The 17,665-nt window shown below is 38.5% G+C and overlaps 2 protein-coding genes across 5 annotated transcripts in view; one reads left to right on the top strand and one right to left on the bottom strand.

Moving 5' to 3' along the window:
* UBAC2 (UBA domain containing 2) overlaps positions 1-17,665 on the bottom strand; it is a 181,367-nt gene that overhangs the window by 126,045 nt on the left and 37,657 nt on the right. For all 4 annotated transcript variants that reach the window (XM_030567975.1, XM_030567968.1, XM_030567957.1 and 1 more), the window contains 2 exons: positions 15,597-15,716; positions 14,879-14,985 (listed from right to left, as the gene is read on the bottom strand). In XM_030567975.1, the coding sequence (XP_030423835.1) occupies positions 14,879-14,985; positions 15,597-15,716 (227 nt within the window). The remainder of the gene's footprint in view (positions 1-14,878; positions 14,986-15,596; positions 15,717-17,665) is intronic.
* On the top strand, positions 8,043-14,869 carry GPR18 (G protein-coupled receptor 18). Its single transcript, XM_030567985.1, has 2 exons — positions 8,043-8,186; positions 12,138-14,869. The coding sequence occupies exon 2, from the start codon at positions 12,164-12,166 to the stop codon at positions 13,154-13,156; it is 993 nt and encodes a 330-aa protein (XP_030423845.1). The 5' UTR covers positions 8,043-8,186; positions 12,138-12,163; the 3' UTR covers positions 13,157-14,869.

The following is a 17,665-nucleotide window of genomic DNA, read 5'->3' as shown; positions in this document are numbered from 1 at the left end:
TCCACCTAGAAGAGTGGTTCTCATATTGTGGGTCGGGACCCCAAAGTGGGTCATGACCCCATTTTAATGGGGTCGCCAAGGCTGTCAGACTTGCTTGGGCCTGGAATCAAAGGCGAAACTCAAGCCCCCACCGGCCAGGGCCAAATGCAAAGCCCCAGAGTTTCAGCCTTGGTGGCAGGGCTCAGGTTACAGGCCCTCTGCCTGGGGCTGAAGTCCTTGGGCTTCAGCTTTGTGCTCCACCCCACTCCACCGGGGGGCGGTGGGGCTCAGTCTTTGCCATTGCCCCCTTTCCCTTCTTGCACGTGCAGGGCAGAAGGGCTTGGGTGGGCTCAAGCTTCAGTCCTCCCTCCTGAGGTTGTCTAGTAATTTTTGTTGTCAGAAAGGAGTCGCAGCACAATGAAGTTTGAGAACCCCTGACCTAAAAGATTTTAATGACTTGTAACCTGCATTGATGGTAAGTAAACTGGAGCATGATCTGAAAATTAATTTATTATCAATAGCTACTTCTAGGCATTCTGCCATCAGCTCTGAAGACACAAGAAAAAATCAATTCTGGAATAAGATGAATGTAATGTAGAGAAACATGTATAGTCATCCTCCGTGGGGTGTCACCATCTCCACATATTTTTTAAATAAATTCATTCATTAATAAATGAGGGCTGGCCTATTGTGCTTTGAAAGCTAGGTCTTAGACATCTGGACAAATCCAATTACATATCTAGTATAGTACTCCAATCGTCTCCAGTATTACAGGAATGCCTTTTTAATTGGAAAGAATGTCTGCAATGTCTTGAAAAAAAAATTCAGAATTACCTCCACTTGGACTGTAAATACTTTTTAGAATTAACATTTTTTAGTTGAAACAGCCTTCAAGAATGTATCTTCCTTTGTGATCAGGTCAAGACTGTATATATTTAAAGTCAAATTTTTATGAGTTAAAAAGGATGTGCCTCTGCTCTTAGAATTCAATGATGAATGACATTCAACACCTAACACATTATCTTGATTCTATTGGCAAATATTTTTGCTACATGAGTTTCCTGAAATAAAGCTAGTTGGCACTTTTTTTATGAGATGTTTCAGGATTTTAATTCTTTTAAAATGTTGATTAAATCCTCTTACATTCCAGGAGAACACTCTAAGGAAATTCATGGCAAAGTTTTAAATGATATATTAAGACATATAATCTAATTCTAAAGAGATGTGATTTTACAATATCAGTAGAAAAATTCATCTCTAGGGTACCATCTGTATTTATACATATTAGATACTGGTTAGTTTTAAATGAACGTATGCCTTCATTTAAGCCTGTAAGAATGTCAGGTACACAAAAAGACTTATAGTTAAATATCATGTGTCTTCCAAAGTTTATTTGTAATAGAAAACAAAAATTAGACTTAAATATATTTGCATGTAGAGATTTTAGATAATATAGGAAGGGGAGGAGCGGATGGAATGGAAGGCATCTGGATGTGCCCACATTGGCTTGTTTTAAGTCAAATATTACCCTGTAAATATCACTGGGTATTCTAGAACATGGATAATATATTTCTACCTACAGAAATTTGTATGTATGCATAAAGACTCATCACATGTAAATTTACAACTGATTTGGTAAATCAAATAGTATAAAACCTAAATATGAAAAATACAATTAAAAAAATCTTAATAATTGTTAAATGCCTGCACAAAATGGAATAACTAGTGCTATTTAAGATTAGGTTATAGTCTACTTTGTGTGTCAAGAGTATTGACTGTTCCAAGGGACTTGTGGTTACTGTGATAGAACGAGCAAAGATATTCTGTCTAGCAGTGCAAGCTGTGATTAGTGCAGATAATACTTCAGCCAATAGATGGTGCTATATACCCCAGAAAAACGTTAACCTATTACTCAATGCATTGCAGAGCTATACAGTTGTTATTGCTCAACTCCAAAGGAGATCAACAGAAGAGTTCAGCCTAACTGATTATCTGCTAGGAGCCGGAAGATTATATAAGCAAATGTTACCATATCTATAAGAATACATAGAAAAACAAACTGATTTTTCAACTTGAGGTATGCTTTTTATGATAAAATCATTGCTATTTTTCGTCAAACCTGGTCTTTCAGGTGTCTGCCAAGCTACAGATGGATTTTTACAAACTCTTGTGGAGCCTAATATATCCATAGTGAAGGTGGATGGGTACTTGATGCTCTTTTCCAGCTCTCTCCACTCCCAAAGCAGAATGCAGGTGGAAAGTAGAAACACGTATAGCCGACATTCTGAGAAATCTGCTATCAGCAGAACTCAAACTCACAGTCGCAGAGTATGGTTCACCGTTCAAAGGCTGCAGGATATTGCCCTTGGCTACTTAGTGACTCTCATGTGTATCTCTTGCTTGCCACAGATAAGCAGTCCTATAAGCAAATTACACTCCAGTTCATCATCCAACTTAAGCCACCCTGGAGATACAACGTTCGTCCCAAATAACTTTTGAAATATTGCTTCACCAAAGGAGCAGAGGATGCTGGATAACTGCAGACTTGAACCCTAACTGTGTGGTATCAGTTTGCGGTGGATCAGGGCAACAGTTTGAGCCCCAGCTGTTTGCAAAAGCCCTCTAAGAACTGTAAAATGTTGATGTGATTTTGTAAGGGGCATTATCTTCCTTGCTCAAAACCACCCCAAACTTCACCACTAACCCCATGCCTATCCCAAGCCCTAATGAGGCACAGCAAATTTCAAGATGATCTGATGTGCGTTACAATGCACTTAAAAATCAACTATTAAACAGTAAACTAATCTCAACCTCAACTACAGTGATGTTTACCACCACTATCATATAAACAACAGAATTCAGGTTAAAGTTTTCAACAAGTAAAGGCCGTGGTTAGTGCCCAACGAAGGCATGTGAACTCACCCACAACAACAAGGTTGGTAATAGTTAACAGATTGGATATTGGAGACAGGGCGTTTCCTACAAAGTTGAAGAACTGGCCTGAGTAAGAAGTTAGAGTCCCCCTTTCTTTCTGGTGGTAAACTAAGAGAGAAGGAAAACATACAAGATACAGCTTGTTTCCTACTAAGCTGAAGCTGTGGATAATTCCTGTCTCTGAAGATCAAGGGCTCTCTGTATCCCCTGTGAAGTTCACACAGTGCAACAAACAGGCCAGGTGATTAACCCATTATGAAACTACTCCCCTTTTACTATGCTAGGAATACAGCAGTATGACAGGGAGAGAAAGAAACTAACCATGAGGTGCTTCCTGTTATCAGATTTGCCTGTTACTTTGAGGTACGCTCATTTATTCGTGTTACTCTTCGGGGGGGGGCGGGGGGGCGGAAGGGGTGTCTGTAATTCTATCAGTGTACTACTTATGTTTTCAGATGGAGCTGTACTTCTCCCTTCTGCAAGTCCCCTCCCAGTGGAGCTACCCTCCAGGACCTAGGTTCCCTAGGGCTAGGTTTCTCCAGCCCCAGAACCAGATGCGCGCACGTGCACACACGCGCACACACACACGCACAGTAACAGAGCAAGTCTGACCAGACCAATCAGCACTTTCAAGCTGCCTCCCCTTATATGCCTCTGGGCTCCATGGACTGGGTCAAGCAGCACTTTCAAGCTGTTACCCTTATGTGTCACAGATTCAGCATGTCCCTATCCCCACTCTCACATCACAATTGTACTGGCAGTAACCTACTTGATGAGCAAACCCCACCATATTTTCAGTGCTGCAGGGATCTTTAGCTTAGGTAGAAGAAGCGTTGCTGCAGAGCGAATGGGGGAAGTTAAAAACACAAAAGAGTAATGTTCAGCAAGAGAGAGAAGCAACCAGCTTAACTATAAAAGTTATTTATTGAATAACAACATAACACACATTATTAAAGGCTAATACCTAAGGTAGAAAGGAAAACAGAGAGAGAGAGAAAGAAGGGGGATCTCACCCACTCCACAAGGCTTGAACTGGTCGGGGTTCCCAGGTGATAGTGGTAGCTCAGGGTCCTGAGGTGCTGGAGACAGGCAGAGCCCCCAGCACGGTCAGTCAGAAGAAGATGGAGTCCCAGTGGAACTGATGCATAGTTTGGATCTAAGCATCAGGACACTTACTGGAGGGTAAGCAGGGATTTTTGTAGAGAAAATACAATGGTTCAAGGGAGAACACTAGATTTGTTTATAGGTAAACTGATGACTCAAGGGATCACTCTTGGCTATGGGTGGTGTTCTCTTCCAGGGAGCTCTCAATGCAACTAGGCTGCTTCAGTATTTTGGATATCTATCAAGGATTCATTACTAGAATTGGTCTGATAACTGCTGAGCTGGGAGTGGGCAGGCATAGGGTTATTAACATCTGGAGCAGAGATTCCCACGATGCGGGCTTTGCTCGTCCCAGAGTTCAGTGCTGTTCTCTGTTCTTCATTCTGTATGCTAATGGAGATGTCTTAAATCTTGTCACCCTTGGCAGTAGGGGTCCAGGTGTGTCTTCCAATGCCCTTCACTGCTCTCTGTAAGTTTTTACCTCTGATGGGTTTTGGTTTAAGCAGAGGCTGTTTGGGGGAAGGAGGGGAGGGTGTCTTTCATGAGTCAGGCTGGATACTGCACCCTGGTTCCCCAAGAACACAGAGCTGACTGGTATCATTCCTTCCAGTGAGAATGATAGCATGAAGACACCCACAACAAGACCATATTCTTCCTTCCCAGTAATTTCACGGTCACGATGACAAGTGAAACAAGATTGAGTGGGGACCTGATAAGTCTTCAAATATGTAAAAGGCTGTTTTAAGAAGACCGAGACCAACTGTTCTCCATGTCCACTGAAGGTAGAACAGAAAATAATAGGCTTAATCTGCAGCAAGGGATGTTGAGGTTAAATATTAGGAAAAACTTTCTAACTATAAGGATGGATAAATACTGGAATAGGTTTCCAAGGGAGGTTATGGAATCCCCATCACTGGATGTTTTTAAGAACAGGCTGAACAAACATTTGTCAGGAAAGGTCTATGTATACCTAGTCCAGCCTCAAAGCAGAGGCTGGACTTGATGCCCTGCATTTCTATGATTCCACGAAACACATAATAATGGGAATTTATTTTAATAGGAGCTGGAAGTAGGGGTAGGCAGCCAAAAGATGTGCTTCTTCTCTTCTTGTTGACAAGACAGTGGACCAAAAGAAGGAACCAAAACCACATAATTCCCACAACAGAAGCAGAACCTCTGGGGGCTAAAAGATAGCCATCAACCTTCTCACTCTTAGCACATCACCACATTTAGGGTATGTCTTCACTGCAAAGTTAACCTGGAAGATTGGCAACCTGATCTGAGCACCCACACTGACTTAGACCAGGTCTGAATAGCTACACCACAAGCCATATCAAAGTAACTGTGTCTTCAGTGGTGCTGCACTCTCCTAGGGTTCACTAGGGTTTCTGGGAGCATATTCCATGGTGCCTGGTGCTGCAGTAAACTGAGCCACTCTGATTTTTTCCCAGAGAACTGTGGGAGAATTAGTCTGTCCTTCTGAGTACATGCAGGGAATTAAGGGAAGGCATTAGAGAACTATCAGCACTTGAGTTGTTTTGCCTACATCCTCACTACAAAGTGGGCTGGTTACCAGTCTAAATTATAGCAGCACCTGGATTTTAGTTCCTCTCCCAGGATAGGCCAGGAAGCTGAGTTGAAAGCACCACTAATCTCAGGTTAGAGCAGGGGTAGGCAACCTATGGCACATGTACCAGAGGCGGCACGCGAGCTAATTTTCAGTGGCACTCACACTGCCTGGGTCCTGGCCACCTGTCCGGGTGGCTCTGCATTTTAATTTAATTTTAGATGAAGCTTCTTAAACATTTTACAAACCTTATTTACTTTACATACAATAATAGTTCAGTTATATATTATAGACTTATAGAAAGAGACCTTCTAAAAACATTAAAATGTATTACTGACACGTGAAACCTTAAATTAGAGTGAATAAATGAAGACTCGGCACACCACTTCTGAAAGGTTGCCGACCCCTGGGTTAGAGGCTTGTGTGCGTCAACAGGACCCAGGTTAGAGAAAACACCTAGACATAGCTAACATAGGAAACCTGAGCCAAGATGTCAGTCACTACCCTCCAACAAAGTCACTATCACAAGAGATGCCAATTAAATCCCATCCCTTTAACCTTCTCTTGGCACTGTAGGACAGAGGAAGAAGATAACCTGAGACAAGGTCTCTACACCCTTCATTGGTAGTCTAATGAGACAACTACATGGCATCTTCAACTTCATCTGCTGTTCACCAGGAGAGAGAGCAAGGCCAGCTATTTTCCTCTAACATGAACAGCAACATCAGGGAGCTCACTGCACAGCATCCCTCCCATCACACAGCTGTTTTCCATCCAGAGCCAGAATTAATTCTATACTTGTTTTGCTAAGAAGTACATTAATTTTCCATTTGTTTATATGGTGTTCTGTATGTTATTTCTCAAGTAATAAAGTTTCCTTTTGCGGAGGAGGAGGAGGAGGAGCTTGGCACCCTGGATACTCTCTTCCATGAGTTCTGCATAGCATCTATAGCAGCATAATGAATGCCAGAGACCAAGAAAAAGCATTTCAGGGAACTTTCACTCAGTCTGAAGATAGCACACAGGTGATTCACTCCACTGTAAGTGAACTCTGGTGTTTTAACATTGTTGGACTACAACACAAACCGCCACCACCTTGCAACCCTTAAAACACATTAGTTTCTTAAGATGTTTAACGTTTTAGGATTAAGCAGTGTCTTAAAAGATACAATTTTATGAGCAATCACCACAATGTTGTTTTTGAACAAAAGCTGCAGCATCCCGGGAAGCTGGGATGAGTTAGGTGTCTGGGGTGTTGGACTGGCTAGAGTTTAATGCTTGTTTCATTTGGAATAACTTTGAAATTATCACATGTGTAGCTCAAAATGAGTTCCTCTAAACTAGTTCCATACTAAATGGTTAAAGATATCTCACTTTCTGACTATACAACCATGCACACTGATGTGAGTGATGTAAATACCTATCCACTAAATTCAGATTGAGGCCAACAACATAGAGAAGTGACAGGATTCTAGGTCGCTAATAAAACACAGTGGTGCAAATTAGGATTTTCATTCTAGTTCATTAAGGCCCAAATCCTGCAGGTCTGGCTTGATCCTTACTTCTGAGAAACTCCCACTGACCTTATTGAGAGATTTGCTGGAATAAAGACTGAGTAAGAACTACAGAATTTTTCACTATATGATGAATGTCACTGTAATACATACAATAACTGCCAAATATCTAAATATATATAAAAAATTCCGAACAGATTTTATCTGGCCCTGATAAAGTAGTATAATTAACATGGGACATACTAAAGGGCTCATAACATTACATTTTAAATTTGATTAAAAAAAAAACAACACCAGATGTCAGTTCTCTGGAAATACTGATGTTTCCCTTCATGTGTCTTTTATTTAAAAAAAAAAAATTGATCCCCAAGTGTAAGAATAGTTTATAGTGGTTTTCTGGTAAGCACTCAGAAGATGGATATTTAGTATTATTTTAGAAAGCTATTAAGATATTAAAGCACAATTACTTTGCCAACAAGAAAATATAGATATAGATACACAATAAGAAATGCATACAAGTGATTCAAGATTTCTATTTCAAATGTAATGAGTTTCTTTCATTTTCAGGCTGACTACCAGTTCAAAACAATGCAAGTACAATGGGGATTTCCACAAGAGGAGATTATGGTCTGTGCAAAATGTTAAAACTTATTTATCAGAAACTTCCTTTTAACCAGAACTTAGTTATTTTCCTCATGCAAATAATATATTCAATAAACATTATCCAAATATTTTTGATATTCCCAAAACACTTCAGCCAAAGTATTATATATTCTCTACAAAGAAACTGATTTTGAAGACAGAAATATTATAAAAGCATACCTGCTGAAAAAGAATTCTGTCAGCCGACAAACCTGACAAGTTAAAGGACATGATCTGTCTACATACAAATTAACAAAAATATTTAAAATACATATAAACCAATACGAGAACCCAGAGCTGGTTTCATTACGTCATCATTTCCTGACTATGCAGGAGCATTTCTATTTTAGTAAGCTGAAGCTGTACAGACAGAAGCAAGTCTAAACCTTCTGCAGATCTGAGGGTACAACACAAGCATCACTGAAGTAACTTTATAGCGCATAAAGGTAAGTAATGTTTGATCAATTATTTTCATGTTGAGCATAAAAGTAACATAGATGTCAATATTTATTATTAAGATTAACGTCCTTCTTTAAAAATACGAATTATTCTACAACTAATAAAAGGAAGCTTAATTCCACTCCTAATAAGGACTTTAAATAACAACTGCATTGTATGACTATAAATTCAAGCAAACAGATTTTGTTTAAACACATGCAGTCACATACATAAGACATTTGCTCAGTATTTTAAAAATTAATTGAACCCTTCCCATATGCAATAGCATCAACATTGATTTTTATTTAAGTAGTTTATATAGTAAAATGATTTGCGTATATTGAATAGGCAAATATGCTGGACCTTGCTGATTACCATAAATACACCCAAACTACAGAAGATCTATGCGGACATTTGATGGAGGCAGAGAGATGGTAACAAAAGAAAATGTATATGTCAACAACCCCAAAACTGAACAATCGTTCCAAAAGTAGTTAGCTCTTTATAAAACAAATAAAAAAACACAAACGAACCAAAACAAGCGTACTAGGTCTCAGTCAAAATCAGGAAGAACCAATTCTGCCTTTGTCCTGAAAGTCCCATAAACAGCATTCAGGCGAGCTTATGATCTTCAGCTGTTCAGACACCACCCACTATATATATATATAAAAAATGAATGACAATACCTGTATAGATCAGTAACAGGAAAATCTTTTCACAATACCTAAAAACCTCTACTAATCATTAAAGTGTATCAATTGGACATTTGAAAACCAGTGCCCCCTTTAAGACTTTTTGATAAATCTACTTATTCAATTTAAACAGCTAAATATTCCCATCACTAAATCTAGAAACGAGGACAAAATTCTCAGCTCAGATGCACACAATGAAGATCTACATATGCTGCTCTCTCATTGATATTAATGGATATCCATGCATGCAGCAATGGCTTGATTTCAGTCATAGTTGCATTTATTTATACATCAAAGCTCCCCCTCCGCCCCATTCCCAATATACGTAGATATTTTTTACTTGTGTAGCATCTACATGCCAGAGTCCTGACACCCATTTTAAACCAAATAAGGTTGGGAATTAGGTCTTCAACAACAATTAAAAAAAACTCCAAAACCCTCATTGTTACAATATGTTCCCTCATTTACATGTCTCAGAATGGCACATCTGATAAACTGACTAGACTCTACAAATAAGCTACAGGCCACAAGCAACATGGAGTCTGGATGAGCAGATTTATGCATATACTACTATTGTACACTGCAATCATATTTATAAAATTGGTGTAGGAGCTCAGAAGTAATACATTATATTACAAGCATTTAATCACTACAGAGAGAAATCTAAAACCCATGAAGAGAAAAAAGGAATGAAAAGTTTGAGGATACATACGGTCTAAAACAATGTTCTCTAGGTAGAAAAACGACTATTGGATATGGTGACAAATATAACTGTTGCTGGAAGTGTTTTTGTTTGTTTGTGTGTTCGTTTTTTGGGGAGGTGTCAGTTTCCAAACATGTTTGTATATTTCCCATAATACTGATTCATATTTATACTTATGGTATTTTATTAACAAAATTTGTTATACTTTCTTTTTTTAAACTTCTTAGGAAAAATATGAAAACATGATCAAAATTGAACTGATTGTTTGATAAGATTTCATCACTTTGCTGCACATTAACAGAATCCCACTTTTGGGATGTGTCCCATCCTTCCTTTGATGTGCCTCAATATCTTTTAAAAATATTACTTAATTTGACCTATCCTCTCGGCTGACCACTTCAGAGCATTTCTCAAACTCCCTCCAAATCTCCTTCCTTGTCACTATAATACACTACATAATTTTTCCATTCCAATTGTAATAGTCCATTTTACTTTATTGCCCTTACACTAACATTTTCATGACTAAATCCTCCTCAGACAATCAGCAGAATTTTGTATGAATGAGAAAACTTCATTCAGACCAAGAGTATAGGATTAGACACTTATGACAAAGAGGCTATACTAATGAAATAAACTACAGTTCCATTATAGAGAACAACAAAAAGTAAGAGAGATAAAACCTCACATTTCAAGACAGAAGTTAACCCTAACTGACAGAGATTAGGAAGAAATTTTCCATATAGACAGGTCATGTCATTATTGTTCAATACAGGAGTACTCTCCTCAAAAGCATCTGTGACTGGCCATTTGCAGCCAGAATACTGGACTAAACAAATCACAGGTCTAATCTGGAAGCTCTGTATTAGTAAGTGAAGTAGATGGCAGACATTACAGTGAAAAGATAAAAAAATACAGAGAGTAACAGTGAACTAAATTACTCTTTAAATGCTTTCTTCACTTACAAGTCTAAAATGGAAAATGTCCTTTGGTCATTTACAAGCCTAAAATGTGTACACACACACACACACACACACACACACACACACAGGGTATTGGGGAGGAAGAAAATAGCTGTGATCCCACTTCCCCCCCCTCCCCGCCCCATAGTGCCAGGAGGCTGGGTCAATGGCCGAGTAATAGAGAACCCACCATACACAAAGCAGCCAGGAGGCTGCAGGAACACTAGAACACATTCTTCTTTCCTTTCAGGAACTACAAAGCTGGGGGAGGGGTACAATAGCACAGGCACACTGGCAGCCACCAAGAGGCTAAGGAAGTCGAATAGTACACCACTGCACCAAAGTAGGGTGAAGAAAGAAAGCTTCTTGTTCTCTTTCAGCAGCTGAGGTAGCAGGATGAAACTTCAGTTTTCAAAACACTTATGACAAAGAGGCTGATACAAAAGATGCCGACCCTTTGCCCAGTAGCTTCTCACAAGGACACTGTCGTGAAATTTGTGTGGTTCATTCTCCATTGCGAATTTTTGTATTAAAATAAGTTATAAATGTAGTCCTCTCACTAGTATGTACACCTCTACCTCGATATAATGCTGTCCTTGGGAGCCAAAAAACCTTACCATGTTATAGGTGAAACCGTGTTATATTGAGCTTGCTTTGATCCACCAGAGTGCGCAGCCCTGCCCCCCGGGGCACTGTTTTACCGTGCTATATCCAAATTTGTGTTATATTAGGTGGCATTATATCGAGGTAATGATGTATGTGGCAAAAAAATGTCAAACCCTGGGTATGGATACTATACTTAGAGTCTAAGTAGGTATTAAGATACCTTTTTCTTCTTTTCATGCCTTTCATATGCAACACTGTACATATGTTCTATTGGGAACAGTTTGTACCTAAGATTCACAACTGATATTTTTCCTTGTGTATAGGAACTACACTAAATTTCATGTTTATTTATTCTTTTTATTACTCAGTTTTAGTTATTTTTAAAACAAATATACTGTCAAGGAGTATATTCTTTAGAAAAGGCTACTTACAAAATTTAAGGACAAGTAGAAGAGTTGTGTTTAATTTGCAACTATTTAAAACAGTAAACTTCAGATACTGTAAGCTCATGAGTGCAGGAACTGTCTTTGTTCTGTGTTTGTATAGTGCTTAGCACAGTGGGTCTGGTCGCTGGCTGGGGACTGCTAGATGCTACAAACTACAAACAAATTAAAGGCCAAACATAACTACATTCAGCAATCCCTGACTTCACATTTTCTCATTATATTTAGGAAATCCATTTATAAAGACACATTTTTATTTAGTTATTTAAAAAACACAACTATAATTATATTTTAATTATTAAACAACACATTTCTCCCTACAAGTTTGATACTATATGTAATCTCTTTGGGGTAGACATTATGTTGATAGACAAAGTAAGCCTAGCACATTTTGGGAGTTACAAGAATGTATTTTTATTATTTCTTGACTGCAATTATTTTTAAATGTGTTTTAAAAATAATTGTGGTCAAGAAATTTGTTTTGCTTCTATACAAATTTCCAACTCTAATTTTGATTATATTTTCATTTCTCATTATTTACTTCATTTGTTTTTAGGAATCATGTTTTAAGAGGAGAAAAAAATGAATAAATACAATCAAAGTCAAAACATTATGCCACGAAACTTGCATCCAGAAGAGTACAGGATTGCATCACTTGTCTTTTATAGTTTTATATTCGTAATTGGATTGCTAGTCAACATCACTGCACTATGGGTCTTCAGCTGCACCACAAAGAAAAGAACAACTATAACAGTCTATATGATGAATGTCGCATTACTTGACTTAATTTTTATATTTTCCGTACCTTTTCGGATAACCTACTATGCAAAAGAAGCTTGGCCATTTGGAGATATAGTCTGTCGGATTCTTGGTGCTTTCACTGTGTTTTATCCAAGCATTGCTCTGTGGCTGCTTGCTTTTATAAGTGTTGATAGATATATGGCCATTGTCCAGCCCAAACACGTCAAAGAACTTAGGAATACAAGGAAAGCTCTGCTAGCTTGCATTGGTATCTGGATAATGACCCTTGCATCAACATGCCCTTTGCTATTTTTATATTCAGATCCAGATAAAGCCTCAAATTTTACTACCTGCATGAAGATGCTGGATATCATCCATCTAAAGGAAGTCAATATGTTAAATTTTTCTCGTTTGATTTTTTTTTTCTTGATTCCCCTGTTTATCATGATTGGATGCTATCTAGTCATTATTTACCATTTTGTCCATGGCAGGACTTCCAAACTGAAACCCAAAGCTAAGGAAAGATCCATAAAAATTATAGTTACTCTGATTGTGCAAGTGCTTGTCTGCTTTGTGCCCTTCCACATTTGTTTTGCCTTCCTGATGCTACAAGATGAAGACCAGAGTTACAATCCATGGGCAGCCTTTACCACCTTTCTCATGAATCTCAGTACATGCTTAGATGTTATTCTGTACTATATTGTTTCTAAACAATTTCAGGCTAGAGTCATCAGTGTCATGCTTTATCGCAACTATCTTAGAAGCGTGCGCAGGAAAAGTTTTCGATCTGCGAGTTTAAGGTCACTAAGTAATATAAACAGTGAAATGATATAAACAAAATTAGAAGATACTTATAATGGAGCCAAGTGACTTTCACTGAAGTTTGACATTTCAACTTGGTTGTATTCAAGAATGCTCTGGAGTTGGCAATATTAGGACACATTAGATCTGTGGTAGCATAATTGTGGGACAAACAGAATACCAAAAAGACTTAAAATATTAATGGTTCATCAATGTGTTTTACATTTTTCATAGTAAATCCAAGAGAACTAAGATATTCATGATCTACCATCTGGGTGAAGCAGGCAAATAAATATATTGTCCATGACGTACTGTCTCTCAATCAAATGTAAATATTTCCAGGTGTAAAAAAAGTCAATGTCCATGCTAGTGTATATACAATTTAAATAAACCACATACAGAATTTCAGCGTGACCACTAGTTAACATATCTGCTTATATATGATGCATTAAGATTTTATATTTCCATGCCAGATAGTATATGAAATTAAAGTATCTATTATATTCATAAGTTCAGCTTTTTCCAGAACAAAAACATGAACTGAAGAGAAAGTTTAGCTGATATTTGCATTTGGTTTACATAAAATCTCTTATGTAGCAGTATTTTGACACCCTAAAATTAATGAAATTCTGTAATCATAAATAAAAAGTACACTGAATAGTAGAAGAGATAAATTATTCAAATTGTTAATTATTTCCTGTAAGTGTAATATACAACATTACTCATGTCTGGAATACCCCAAAGCGTAAACAGGTAGTATATACTTTGTTCCTCAATAATGGATTTAGTTTATACAGACATACAAACAGTGCATGTCCCACCTCTAATCTTTCCGAATACTGACACACTACACGACTCTTACAATAGCTAACCTTAGAAAGTCTAACAAAAACACATTTTTTAAGTAGGCTAACTACAGTGTAACTTTCCACATGCTTATGAGAATGTCTAATGTCTTTTCCATCAGATATATTAAGGATCAGAAACCGAAAGCCCTTACATTTGACATTAGAAAACAGTGACTATAAAATCTTTTCTTAATACCAAAGATCATGCAGTATATGGAAACCCCTGACTATGTGAGGCTGACCACACAAAAGCATAAACCTAAATGCAAATACTCAGTTAGCCATCTAGTTTTCTGTGTTCTTTCTATTATACAAATCTCTAAAGCAGCTTATTTGAAACTGAGCTCCTGAAGAATCTTAACCTTTAAATACTTCACTCTTCAAATATGAAATGCAATACATATAGACATACTGTCCTACAAGAGTTTTGAAATGTGAACTAATGGAGTAGCTTCCAGTATGAAATGCATAGTTTTGCATATTTTAAAAAGTGAGTTACAGTAACATTAGTTTTGTGCTTTCAGCAGCATAGTTAGCACTTAAAAGAAAGTGAAATCAAAACAAATATTCAGGAACACTGTACTGGGTAAAGCTTAAAAGATGCCAGCACTCCAAGGTAACTCTTTTCAGTTACTCCAAGACAGAGAAAAACACAATGTTGTGAAATTGAAAGTTATCATAAAGTGGAAGTGTAATACTAAAAATATTTCAACTCTACTATAGGACATATTTGGAAAATAGTGTTATACAAATGAATACTCATACCAAGAATATTTACATTTTTATGTAAAAAAGGATATACTGCATTTGAAGGGTTACATTAGTAGGTCATTTTACTCAAATCTGTGCTAAGTAATCCCTTGAAATCGTATCTAAGACGAAGCCAAGCTCATTAAGAGCTACTTACAATCCAGAAGGCAAACTGCTGATGGTGATGCCAAATGCATATTGCACAACTTCTACAAAGAGAAGATCAAATAAAGCTGACAGCATCCAGCAGCCCAATAAAAAGGACTGAAAAGGAACAAACAAAACAGACAGGTCCCAAACATGAATTAATTAATTTAACTGGAGCTAGTTAATTCTATAATATTAAACATATGGATCACACAAAGCTCTAATGTTTAAAGTTGAAAAAGTCTATTTTATAGTTCAATTAAGCTCAGTTTATTTCCTTGGACATTACAGTACGATTTTACAATGCAAGTTTACCAAACCAGTCTTTCTCATCTTAAAGAACTATTAACAATTGGATTGTTCAATAAAATTCACTTTCATGGACCACATAAAACTTGCTGTAGCCTACCAACATATTTTCTTAGCTTGAGCTATTACTTATTAAATGAAAAAAAAGCTAAAAATGTTCTTTGGTTATTCAATTGTGATTTATGGGTAAAAATAGCAATTAAAAATACATTTTGATTAATGGAAATAAAATCTCAATTAAGAATAAACCTTCATATAATATTTAAAATCAAACATGCCATTTAAAAAAATTTGTTGCATACCATGTATGCTAACCAAGTATCTATCCTAAAAGACTACAACAATATAAATATCTGACAATATTGCCAGAGGATTTAGCAATCATTGTAAGTATTGAAAATGATAGAAGTGACACTTACTGAAAATTTTCGGCTGCCATATCTTCTTTCAAATATCCTGAAGTTATAAATGAGCAAGCTACTGCAGAATGTATCTTTCAGATCAAGACATATTGTTCTCCCAAATACAAGTCTCCAAATCTGGAATATAAAAGCACCAAGATATTTAACTCTCTCTCATCCTTCACAGAAATTCTTCAGGGGATTTGTGTTTAGGTTTAACACAATACAAAAGAGGAGAAATGATTACAGTGGTCCACATATGTTTGTAACCATTTTTCTAAGGTGATTAGTAGATATTAGAAAGTTAGTTTAAAAAAGAAAAATCTTACTTGGAAATGTTTATTTTTTTAAACAATCTTACCATTCAAATCAAATCAACTCATCTTCAATAGTTCATATTTACAAATACTAATATACCGTGCTTTCCACAGATACTTGCATATAGCAGTGCTGATAACAGAAAAAGATGGTTCCTTTCAACAGGGAACTGCTACCATTAACCATTTTTCAGCAGCATAAAGAAAATAAAGTGATTTTAGGACTCCCTTTATGATGAACTGCAAAGCAAAAGTTAAACAAAATATGGGTTTGCCCTTACTGTTTCTTTATAATGTAAAAAACTCTCTTTATTATGCTTATTCTTATATTTGAACTATCAGAAACATCAGGTCCTCTTTTTACATAGGACCTTAACAAGATACTTGGAAGACCTGAATAGTGATATTACATGAAGCCGTAATCTGAGCTGCTGGGATGAAGCTCTCCCTCCCCACAACTGAATACACAGAGGCCATGTCTATAATTCAGGGACTATAGCAGCATATCTATGGCATAGCATAAACGCAACCAACAGCAATGGAAGAGGGGTTTCCATTGCTGTAGAAACTTTACCTCCCCAAGTTCTTTCATCAATCTAGTTGCATTTAAAGTAAGGGTTATGTTGGTATAGCTATGGCTATGTGGATTTTTCTAACCCTTGACCGCTGTAGCTATGTCCAGGGCCGATGCAAGGAAGTTTCGCGCCCTAGACGAAACTTCCACCTTGCCTCCCCCCAGCCCTGCAGCAGCTCCCCGCCCTCCCTCCGCCCTGAGGTGCCTCCCTCCCACGGCAGCCCCTGGTCCCCCACGGCAGCTCTCCTCCCTGCCTTGAGGCACTCCCCCGTGGCAGCTCCCCACCCCCTGGCCCAGGGAGCCGTGCGGTACCTCCCCACCCCAGCTCACCTCTGCTCTGCGTCCTCCCCGCGCACGCTTCCCCTGCTCTAATTCTTGTCCCAGGCCTGCGGTGGCAAACAGTTGATTGGCGCCGCAAGCCTGGGTGGCGGGAGAATTAGAGCGGGAGCAGCGCGTTGGGGAGGATGCGGAGCAGAGGTGAGGAGCCCTGTGGCAGCTCCCCCTCCCCCTGCCCAGAGGCATCCCCATGGCAGCTCCCCACTCCCCGCCCCAGCTCACCTCTGCTCGGCGTCCTCCTCAAGCACACCACCCCCGCTCTAATTCTCCTCCCAGGCTTGTGGTGCCAAACAGCTGATTGGCACAGCAAGCCTGGGAAAGGGGAGAAGAGAAGCAGCGACTGCACAGTGGAACCCCTAGGCTGCTGGCGGCACGCTGATCCAGGGGATCCTCTGGGCTGCTGGCGGTGGCTCAGATTCCCTCCCCCTCCCAGCGCAGTGGCAGCTGAAATGGCTTTAAAAAACGTGGGGGGAGGGCTGCTTTTTGGCACCCCCAAATCTTGGCGCCCTAGGCAACCGCCTAGTTCGCCTAAATGGTAGCACCGGCCCTGGCTATGTCAACCTAAATTTTAAGTGCAGACCAGGCTGAAAACAAAAATGGCATAAGGAATTTTATCAGCTTGTTCTATGAACATCACAAAATTATTCCTATTCACATCAAAAGATCATATACTATTAAATGTGTTTGGCCATGTCTACACTAGCGAGCTTACAGGTGCACAGATATACCAATGCAGCTGTGCTGCTGTAAGATCTCTCGTGTACCTGGTCTATGCTGACAGAAGAGAGCTCTCCCGTTGACATAATAAAACCCTCTCAGCAAGCAGCAGTAGCTATGTTGGCGGGAGACACTCCCCTGGC

Source organism: Gopherus evgoodei, chromosome 1, assembly GCF_007399415.2.
Source record: "Gopherus evgoodei ecotype Sinaloan lineage chromosome 1, rGopEvg1_v1.p, whole genome shotgun sequence".
In the NCBI taxonomy this organism is placed as follows: domain Eukaryota; kingdom Metazoa; phylum Chordata; order Testudines; family Testudinidae; genus Gopherus; species Gopherus evgoodei.
The sequence above is the reverse complement of the archived record's forward strand: the minus strand, read 5'-3'. Positions and strand labels throughout refer to the sequence as shown.

Excerpts from the sequence above, each read along its gene's own strand:
- GPR18 (XM_030567985.1), top strand. The coding sequence starts at position 12,164 with ATGAATAAATACAATCAAAGTCAAAACATTATGCCACGAAACTTGCAT.